The sequence below is a fragment of the Scleropages formosus genome, chromosome 12, assembly GCF_900964775.1.
Source record: "Scleropages formosus chromosome 12, fSclFor1.1, whole genome shotgun sequence".
Classification (NCBI taxonomy): Eukaryota; Metazoa; Chordata; class Actinopteri; order Osteoglossiformes; family Osteoglossidae; genus Scleropages; species Scleropages formosus.
The window spans coordinates 8,239,807-8,250,883 of NC_041817.1; the positions used below are offsets into that span (position 1 = coordinate 8,239,807).

The window sequence follows — 11,077 nt, forward strand, 5'->3', positions numbered from 1 at the left end:
ATACTATTGGCAAATAAACATACTACGCTATTTGAAGTCTGCGCTGAAATCTGTTCACGTGATTTATTGTTCTTCTTGGGGATGGGTTGTTTAAGTTAGTTTAAGGAATGGCTAGAAGGTTGTGTTTGCAATGTTATGGAAAAGAAGTCGTCTTATGAAAAGCTCATCTGGTTCTATAAAAGGGCCAGTAGTGTGAGTCCAGCTAAATAAAGAAGTGTGATAAAGTCGTGCGTTCGGCTCAGTGCCTTCGCAGAGGAAATTAATAAAACTGTATTGTTAAAATGTCCTCAGCAAAGCTCTGAAACGACAGCAGGAGCTGGTAAGGAGATGGAGGCGGAGGGAGGAAATACAGATGACGGGCGAGCCGACTAGAAGAGAATGAACAACATTTGCGAAAAAAGAAAAATGAAACAACCTTTTTGTCACACAACCAATAAAGTTTGTGCACAGATGCCTGGAAAAGTGCCTGAGACTGCTGTTCCTTTCAAACGCTGATATGCAGATTTATTTTTGGCTTGTAAGTCTAGGAGTAACAAATAAAGAAGAGAAAAAAAATTTTAAGTTCTTTGTTGTAATAATAGTGCATCCCCTGTAACCGGAAAGAAGAAATGACAAAAATGTCTTTTTTTGTTGTCATTTATTCTAATTTATGTAACCAAATATTAGCCAGTGATATCAGTCCATTGTGGTAGCACTGCAACAGGTTACACAGGTTAAGGGTTGTTTAACTCATTAATGGAACAGGTCTTTTTTGCTAAATGATTTGAAATATTTACACGGTTATGTCGATAATGGTCAGAGCGGAGAGTTTTGTGAATTTCATTAATTCTGTGTCACAAATCCAGTGCTGTTAAAAAAAAAAAAAATCACAGTATTTCTACAGTTAAATGTGTGGCAGCAAAGTTGCTGATCATTTAACCCTTGAATTACAGTAGAACATGTAAACACATATAAACCATGAGTTTATGGCAAGTGATTGTAGTTATGGTATTTCTGATTATAATAGCAGTCTGGCAAGGATTAAAAAAAAATCATAAAACTGTAATTATAATTTAAAGCGCTTTATGCTCTCATAGCACAAACTGTGTGACCAAGTCAACCAGAGTACACGCCGGAGGATTTTTTTTTCCTAACTTGAGTGAATCAAATTAATGCGCTCCTCATCAGAACTGCCGTCCGCGAAGACAAATCTGATCATAAATAAAAAATAAATTCCCCAAAATAAAGCATGACATTTTTGCTTCATTCTAAACTTCCAAATGTCCAGTAAAATTGTCAAAATGAAGCAAAAGAAAAAAAAAAGCAGCAACCCTTTGTTAAAACAGCCATTAAAATAAACCAATAAATTTTTTATGCAGGAAGTTTTTAAAACATGTACATTTTTACCCAAAAGTGATAAACGGGCAAATAAGTTCCTCTTAGTTAATACAAGTGTCCATCTCTAACCCCATTACTGATATGTGTGTATCCATGACAAAGCCTGGTAAATGAATACATAACCTAAGACTTTTCCACAAAAGTGCCCCTAAATAACCCATTAATACTGTATATTAAACTCATTATTAGAATGATACTGTATTCTTCCACACAATAAATGAAGGCAGCCCCCCGTACCGATGAGTGTACAAAATAGTTATACGGAAGTGTACATTTCTTGTCCAAACACAAAATAATGAAAAGTTAAAGAAAGGCTCTCCAACATACAGGAGAAACTATTGCTACTGGTGTTCGGGAACAAAAGCCTCCAGAAAAAACTGAAATAAAGTGTTATGAGGCCAGAACTTGCAGTGGTAACTATATATATACTTATCACTTAATGTGAACGCAAAGGTGACAATATAACATCAGCACGTTTCAGCCGTAAGCTTTGCTCAGCATATGAAAACCACTAGACATATGTATGATAAACTACACACAAAACTGTGTATTTGTATAATTATCCACCTATGCAAGTAATTATTTGATCATATACCCACTGAACAAAATATATACAATAGAATGAAATATCGTCTTTTCCAGATGTATCATACATCATATGTTTTAGTCATGCATTTATCCTTTAGTTTTCAAAATATGATTTAACAAAATCGTGACTGACATCTGTCTTATGTACCAATGTCTTCTGTTTAATGTAGTTAAGAGTATATTTAAGTACATACATTTTGCCTTTTTAGATAATTTGAAATTTTTTTTCAATCATGTCAGTTAATTTGCATCTAACTGATTATTTTAGAATAGACTGTAAAATACACTAGACTAAATTATTTAATGGCCTTAACTGTGTTGTGGCATAAACACTTGATGTTTTAACTCAGGAGGATGTGGTGGCGCAGTGGTACAGTGCGTTGGACCTCATCCTGCTCTCCGGTGGCTCTGGGGTACCTTGCGATGGACTGGTGTCCCGTCCTGGGTGTGTCCCCTCCCCCTCCAGCCTTACGCTCTGTGTTGCTGGGTTCGGCTCCCGCGACCCTGTATGGGACAAGCGGTTCAGATGGTGTGTGCTTGTATTTTAACTCAAAGAAAAACATTCTTTTTAACCTTGACATTTTGCAGTAATATGCATTTTTCCTTTTTTACAGTAAAGATAAACCTTCCTGAGCAGCAGTAGAGCAGGGGATAGATAAACAGCCAAAGAGAGAAAGTAACAATTTATATCTTACATTCACATTTTTTTATCTGACAGATGCTTTTCTCCAAAGTGACTTCCAATGAACTCTATAGTGTTACCAGCCCACACACCTTGCTCACCGTGGTGACTTACTCTAGGTGTCTGGTATTCTGCCTATTGTAGTCACCCCCTCCATGGCTGAGACTTCAGGTTATGGACTTCCACCAGGATTTCAGGCTGCAAATGCTGGGTATAGGAAGTCTATGACAGTCTTCCAAGTATGGACCCAAGAGCAGAGTAGACACAGCAGGGACTGTATGTTCGGAGGGACAGCACAGTGAAGAACCACAAGGATTTTACCAAAAATTAGGAATCGGGAGAGAGGCCGGGGGATCGAGAAGGCAGAAAAGATTCCAAGGATAGGGATCAGAAATAAGGAATAAAAAAGAGCTCGACAACACATAGGTTTGGACTTGGCCCTACCCAGACTTAAGGACTGAGCACTGGAGTGTTCAATCCACTGTCCTTCATTCTATCCAGGAAGGTCTGTGTAATCAATTTCCTGGATTAGGGGTTGATGAAAGGTTTCTGGAAGATCTGCTCTGGTTAGCCGGGACCATGGCACCCTCACTTTCTTAAACTAGTCTGAAGGTGGTTCTGTGGGGTATTAGGGTCGGATTACACATGTGCTTTAAATGAATATAATAGCCAAACTGAGTTAAACTCAGGGGGGCGCGGTGGTGCAGTGGGTTGGACCACTGTCCTGCTCTCCGGTGGGTCTGGGGTTCGAGTCCCGCTTGGGGTGCCTTGCGACGGACTGGCGTCCCGTCCTGGGTGTGTCCCCTCCCCCTCCGGCCTTACGCCCTGTGTTACCGGGTAGGCTCCGGTTCCCCGTGACCCCGTATGGGACAAGCGGTTCTGAAGATGCGTGCGTGTGTGTGTGAGAGTTAAACTCTTCGAGTTGACATTTTGGACCTGTGTCATCCATGCTTTAGCGGCGGTTACTCCATAAGTAGCAATACAGTGAAATCTAATCTGTACAGGGCACTATGACAAAAGCTGAATAACCACAAAGAAAATTATGAAACGACTCTATGTCACTAAAAAAGGCCTTTCTCTACTCATAGCATTTGTTCGGTGGATACCAACTGACATGACATGTGAAAACCATTTTTACGTGAACTGCATTTTCTATCTAAAGATAGCTGTGGGTTTCCTGCCTTTAAAAATATGGTCTATATAAGGGAATGGGACCATCGTCCTTTCTGAGCGCTTTTGTTTTTTTCAACCACCTTTCGTTCGGAATGGCTGCGAGTGTCTATAAAGGTACCGCACGGGATCCGTTTTGATGTCGCCGATTATTTTTTTGTTTGCTTTTCAGTTTTACGGCATCGCCCATGTGCTGCAATGACCAAAATGTGTTTTTTTTTTTTAGAGAATCTGTGTACATGTAATTAAACAGATCATCGAACGTATTTTCTTTTCACGGCCTAGTTAAATCGCCGTTCGTACATTGCTCTTGCCGCAAGGGCTGTTATCTGTTGTGGAAAATCTCTGTTGCATCGTTCCACTCTGCCAGTGTGTAAGGGCTGTTGATGTCAGCACGTACACGAACGAGCGAGTGTTCCAGCCAACTGTCTGTCACGTGATCCCTTTTCCCCCTGTCATTTACCCCCCGTCAGTTATGCATCAAGAGCAGTGGCAACATCCTGTCATCCAAACCACAGCCCACATCCACCCACCCCCTCACATACATGCGTACACACCGACTGACAGGCGTAAACACACACGCACACACAAAGTCCGTAGGCCTTTAGGCTTTATTTAAGCTTCTCTCTTACTTCCTCAATGCACCGAATACAGCTGCGCTCACGACTTTTTCCAGTGAACTTCTGTGGGTGTTAAAGGTCTGTTCTGGGCCCAAAAGGAAGCTGACTTGCATGGTGTTGTTAGTGGTCTGAAGCCACTATCACACACTGAGAACTTCTGACATCCCTCGGCAATGAAAAAACAAGAACGTACAAAAATTACATAAAGGAGAAACAAAGACCTGGGGGAAGTTGAACTAAAAACGATAGACTGAGTTACTCCAGAGGGGATCCAGGACAGAAGGGGCAGAAGAAAGATATGCAAGAGTGAATTTCCTTGTGCGTTCAGACTACGAGACGAGGAGTGGGAGATGGGGCAGAAGGACATGTTCGGCCTTCCTTGATGAGCTCAGATTACGGGAGCGAGGGGAAGTGAGGGGGAAGAGAAGAGGGCAGGAGATGGTGCAGGCGGGATCGGCATGAGTGGGAGTCACGAGCGGGGCGGAAAGCGTGGGGGTTAGGCAGTTCTGAGGAAACCATGCAGCGCTAGAATGACTGATGAGTTCTGAGGTGAGGTCAGATTAAATTAATGCAAGAGGGTTAGAGGGATCAGAGGGGGATTGAGAGAGAGTGCGGAGGCGCACAGAGAAAAGCTGTCCGAATCCCACACTGAAATCTGGGTTCAGGGTAAAACTCCGCTGATGGAATTAGACATTTGTCAAGTCTGGCAAATCATTGTGTGATGCAGAAGACAGCTCCTAAAATGAGATCCATGCGAATCAGACACAAATACTGTATTAAAAAAAAAATTATTAAACATTTATCTCCTTAAGTCCAAGTCAGATATAATACAGGCCAGTGCAGGCGGTTATATTATAGTTATCAAAATGTTTCAGTATGTAATGTATTTTTTTTTCCCAGTGAATAATTGGCGAATAATAATAATAATAATATATATTTGAATACACACACACACACACACATTTTCAGAACCGCTCGTCCCATACGGGGTCACGGGGAACCGGAGCCTACCCGGCAACACAGGAGGGGGAAGGGGACACACCCAGGACGGGACGCCAGTCCGTCGCAAGGCACCCCAAGCGGGACTCGAACCCCAGACCCACCGAAGAGGAGGACTGCGGTCCAACCCACTGCGCCACCGCACCCCCTATATTTGAATATTTAAGGTAAAAACAGACTATGTTAATACTGAGAACCTGTGGCAGCTCCAGCAGACAGCAGACAATCATAGGAAATCTCCTCCCAGCGCATGATGCCCTGCAGTGACACACGTTACCAGAGTAACAATACTGTACATCATGGTCACGTTTTCATCGCTCTCTGAGTCTGTTCCGAGCTCAGCTCGTAAGTCTCACTGACGATTTCCTGCTTTCCAGTCAAGCAGCATGTAAACGCGTTCCTTGCGGAAAATGTGTTCCCTTGCAATATTAATCAGCGCTACTGTTGTCATACAAAATAGATCGCAGGGCAGCATTACGTGTGATTAAGGAAGATTCCGGAAGGATGGAATTGCGTAAGAGATGGGAGTGACTGAGCTCAGACTAACTAATGAGAGAACTGTGATGAAGAAGAGAGGCTGGGAAGTTATGATGTGCACTTTTGAACAGTTATTATCACAGTTTGCCATATGGAGCTATTGGAAACACGTGATTCTTGGGGGGGGTTATTTCGCTGGAACGTAATGTGCATAATAACGCGTATGGAGTGTGAATGACAGCTGTGTGACACTGGAGGAAGAGATCATTTTCTGCGCTTTTGTCACTGATGATCATCATGTCCTCTCCTCTTAAAGATTACTTTTTGCGCAGGCCGATTAAATCCTTGCGTAACCTAAAATATCCTCTATTTCGTTGCGCGCACTAGACATGTGCGCATCACTAGATGTCTAGTGCGCGCAACGAAAATAGACAATGCTGTTTTTTTATGGTGAATGTCAGTGTCATTTTTGCTTTTTTTTTTATTTGTATTTGCTTCAACTTTGTATAAACCACACATCCTGTAGTGTTTTTACTGATTTTTTTTTTTTAATTACAAATCGCAGGTTAAACGATCATTCACAGCTTTCAGGTATGAGTCCTTGTGTTGTCCCCTAATCCTACTTTTGGGTCCCGAATGAAAATTCCATCTGACAATAATAATAATCACTCAGTAGGATATTTCCTTTGCGTAAATTATAATAAAGCAGAAGCTGGAGGAGAAGGAGGAAAAGTAGGACGCAAATAACGGGAAATGATGCACTTCTGATTCGCACGTATTGTAATATTGACACTTATTACAAATTCAAAAAATTGATCACACCCGAAAAGCAGACAGACACACACACACGTGAATCAGCTGTGATTCAGTGGAATTTGCCTCAAGTTGAAAAACGGGCTGATTTTGGGGAGGATCCGAAAAGCCACACTTTGCTACACGCAGCGCACCTCTATTATACCGGGGTTTTCAGCGCGAGAGACACTGCCTACCCTGCAAACAACGTCATCCGAACACAAACACGGGGTTACCCCAAGGCACCGCGCGCGGGCGTCCACGAGGGAGTGCACACGTCGGTAACCATATAAGGAACACCGGCGCCGTCAAAGAGACCAAATATGGCAGTTCCGTCGGTGACGTTTTTCCTTAATACGGAAAAGAGGGCAGGACCAATGTCCGCAATGTTCAAGTACAAAAGGCGAAGATCCGCCCCTCACTGTCAGTTCACGGCAGAAAACAATAGAGAGCGCGGGAGGCGTGAAAAGCAGAGAAACAGAGAAACTGAGAAACTGTCCGGGCAGCTGAGCAATAAATACAACTTGTTTTAGATATCACCTTTTGTGCCTGGCGTACAAAAAAATACACGTTAATTAAGCCAAGACGAACACTGACTTCTATATTTAGCGAGACGAGTTACTGAAGAGACAACAAAAACACTTTTTTTGGCAGCTATCGTGACAGATCATTATCGTGGTCGCGTGGGGAAAAGAAAGACTGAGAAGCAAAAGCAGGCGTTCCGTCCCTCTATCGCGAGCTGATGGCTAACGGCGAGCCGCTGGAAATCGCGGGCAGCGAGCTGGTTCACATCCTGCGCACCCCGCCGGAGCTGTTCGCCTCGGGCGGCTGCGTGCTCCTCGACTGCAGACCCTTCCTGTCGTACTCCCGGGCGCACATCCGCGGCTCCCGCAACGTCAACTGGAACTCGATGCTGCGGCGAAGGTCCAAGAGCGCCGTGGTGAGCCTCGAGTGGCTGGTGCCCGACAGGTCGCTGCTGAGCGGGCTGCGCGCCGGACACTTCTCCCCGGTGGTGGTGCTGGACGAGGAGAGCCGCTCCGTGGCCGAGCTGAAGGCGGAGAGCCTGGCCAGCATGTTGCTGAGCGCCCTGAGAGCCGAGGTGGAACCCGGAGCGGCACAGATCTGCTTCCTACAAGGTACTCCTTCTTACCTTCCTCGTCACTCGTGGTCCGCTCCGGCGCCGCCGCCCTCTGGTTAGGGGTCATGAAGGTCTGGGAAGAGGAGGGTCATGAACTAAGTGTGATCGCCGCGTTACTTACACCACAGTAACACCACGGTAACACCGCTGGCCACACTGCCTCGTCTGCATCATGCGATCTGCACAAAAACTCAGGTCAGAGAAAAGTGCTCCAGAGAGTAACGCAGCAGGGCAGAAAAAAATTTCCCAGCACAGGCATTAAAATCCGATTTTTCGATTAGTAAATAATTCTGTGAGGTCGTTTTCAGTCGCACTGAGTGAGTGAGTTCACCGTACGTTCACTGTAGATATGATGAGATGATACGTAGATTATGAAACACTCGCACGCGCCCACGGACAATTATTACACACCGAGTACAGATCGTGTCGAACTTTATGTCACTCTTCTCGTCTGTGGAGAAACGGAGAAAAGTGTCCTCTAAATGAATAATACGCAGAGTAAATGTGATGCACGCTATTGCCAATTATTTTGCATAAAAATGTGCAGTAATCATAGAATATGTGATATGGTAAAATGACAGCTACTATTATTTTTTATATTTTTCTGTTTAATATTCCATTTTTTTACAGTGCACAATGGTGCCTACTTTACATTATTTGGTCCTGCACTATATATATTATGACGCCTCGCTGGAAATAACGGGTTTCATGCATCTGATGCTTCTGTTCTGTTGAAACGTGGCGCGCGAGGACGGGCTGTTCTGACGTGCGGATCCGGATGTCCCTTTTCAGGCGGGTTCGAGTCTTTCTTCGGCGCCTACGGCGATCTGTGCGTCAACAGCGCGGCGGCGAGTGGAAACCAGAGCTCCGCGAGGGACCCCGAGCCCGGCCTGTCCGGCAGGACCACGCCCCTCTACGACCAGGTGAGCGGCGCGTGCGTGTGTGTGTGCGCGTGCGCGGCGCGGCGCGGTGCGGCTGAGGCGACTTTCGGTTCGCCGCGGTCCACCTTCGCCACCTGTGTACCTCCCTGCAGTTTGGCTGGTTTGCGTTTAGGCAAAATAATAATAATAAAAAAAAAAACATTCCTTGAAATAGTTAAAATATAACCACTTTAGTAGTAACTTGGAAGTTAACCGCAAACGTGGAGAATTCAAATTTTGAGACACATGAAAAAAGGTTCTTTGACATTTTTCTGTTTTAAAATGTAGAAATCCAAAGAAAGCGAAAGCGAGAATTGTCGGAAGATTCAATTTTTTCCCGCATGTTTCCTTTGACAGGACGGTCCGGTCGAGATCCTCCCTTTCCTCTTCCTGGGCAGTGCCCACCACTCTTCGAGACGCGAGACCCTGGCGCAGTGCGGCATCACGGCCGTGCTTAACGTCTCCTCCTCCTGCCCCAACCTCTTCGAGACCGAGCTCCTCTACATGACCCTACGCGTGGAGGACAGCCTGGCGGCAGATATCCGCGCTCGTTTCCCAGAGGCCATCCGCTTCATTGGTGAGCACCGCGCGGCGCTCGCTCGCTCGCTCGCTCGCTCGCTCAGAGTGCAACATGTACCCGCAGCACTTGCCATGAAATTGTTCGGGAACTAACCACCCCTCCTGTCCCTTGTAGACTCCGTGAAGGAGAGCGGCGGGCGCGTACTGGTGCACTGCCAAGCGGGCATCTCACGCTCAGCTACCATCTGCCTGGCCTACCTGATCCACTCGCTGCGCGTGCGTCTGGACGAGGCCTTCGACTTCGTCAAGCAGCGACGGCGAGTCATCTCGCCTAATCTGGCCTTCATGGGCCAGCTTCTGCAGTTTGAGACCGACGTTTTGTGCCACTGACCCACCCCTTCCCGAGCTGTCGGCACCGGTCGGATGGACTCGCGCAATCTTCGGTACTTGAAAAAGCTCAAAAGCAAAAGGTTACTGTGGAGGTCGTCACGTGCCATCTGCTCTGCACCGAGCACAATGCATCTTCACTCCTGTCTCTGCTGTGCACGCAGACTAACTACGACACTAGTTTTTGCTGAGCAAAAATACTACAAAGTTGAATGTCTTCGCCCCGTGCAGGCTGACTTTGTAATTTTTTTTCAGGACAGATAAAACTGAGTTACTGACAGTAGAGTAGGAGGACACATTCACCACTATGCAGCCACGCACTAGTTGCATGTGCACTGACGTGCACACGTCTCTACCTTTAATCCATGGCGACTGGAAAAAGAGACTGCTAGCTCATGTTCCGAGGGCTTATGCTAGGATCAACTTGAATATGTTTTTCAACTATTCAAAACTGCAGTTCCTACAGCGAGTGTTTAAGCTGTGATGAATATAGACAGCTTTTAGTCTTGATGTCGAATAGGTTTTGCACTAGCGTAAGGAATAAGGAAAAGCCATATCTCTGACTTTTGAATACGTTTTAAAATGTAAATACCATTTTAAATGAATTGCTGGGTTTGCGTTTGTATGTGTTCCAATAATGATTATTTTCTGGCACTGCACTTTACGTATTGAAATGCAAAAAAGTAAATTGATTACTGATATTTTTGTACAGAATAAATGGTTTTTAACTTATGGGAAAACATTTCTACCGTTTTCTTCTGCTTCTGCTTTCTTTTCTCATTGCCCCCAACTAGAGTAAATAGTAATTTTCAAAATGTAGAATTCAGACCGCTCGCACACCCAAACTGATGTCTGTCAAATGGTATTGCAACATATAAAACTAGTCTGTCTTTGAACTGCAATGATTGGGTTTCTTCTTTACGCTTACTGCACACGCCAAGTGTACGCCATTTAACCTGGGATGGAAGTCACGATTCTGTACAGAGTGCAAAAAAGAATCCTCATTACTTTTTCAGTAATGCAATCAGTTCTGGTGTAATGAGACGGTTGTTTTCGTATGAATCATGTCGTAATAAAAACTGCAGTTTCATAAGAAAATGGGGTAAAAGGCAGAGCACATGAAGTACAGCAGTCATCACGAATTCCCAGCACATCCAATATTAAATTAAAAGATGATGCAAGATCTAGCAGAAACAAAATAAATGATAATGCCCATGAAAAAAATGAAAAACATATTATGTTTTTGTAATTTAGTGACTTTCAAAGCACTTTATATCGCTACTATATATATATATATTTATTCACTTTCTCTTTCGGCATTAGACCAGAACACTTCTTTAAACTTTTAACACTGCCTAACTGCAACGCAGTCCGTTAAAACTGAACACAAAGTGTAAAAAAATACATA

The 11,077-nt window shown here is 44.4% G+C and overlaps 1 protein-coding gene across 1 annotated transcript; it reads left to right on the top strand.

Moving 5' to 3' along the window:
- Positions 1 to 7,118: 7,118 nt before the first annotated feature.
- Positions 7,119 to 10,409, top strand: dusp2 (dual specificity phosphatase 2). The gene is made up of 4 exons (XM_029256847.1): positions 7,119 to 7,841; positions 8,636 to 8,766; positions 9,121 to 9,340; positions 9,458 to 10,409. The coding sequence occupies exons 1-4, from the start codon at positions 7,448 to 7,450 to the stop codon at positions 9,670 to 9,672; spliced, it is 960 nt and encodes a 319-aa protein (XP_029112680.1). The 5' UTR covers positions 7,119 to 7,447; the 3' UTR covers positions 9,673 to 10,409.
- The last annotated feature ends 668 nt before the right edge of the window (positions 10,410 to 11,077 follow it).

Bases quoted from the DNA above. Each gene is read 5' to 3' on its own strand.
- dusp2 (XM_029256847.1), top strand. From the start codon at position 7,448: ATGGCTAACGGCGAGCCGCTGGAAATCGCGGGCAGCGAGCTGGTTCAC. The intron at 7,842-8,635 runs GTACTCCTTCTT...GTCCCTTTTCAG, and splicing joins ACAGATCTGCTTCCTACAAG to GCGGGTTCGAGTCTTTCTTC. The intron at 9,341-9,457 runs GTGAGCACCGCG...TGTCCCTTGTAG, and splicing joins AGAGGCCATCCGCTTCATTG to ACTCCGTGAAGGAGAGCGGC.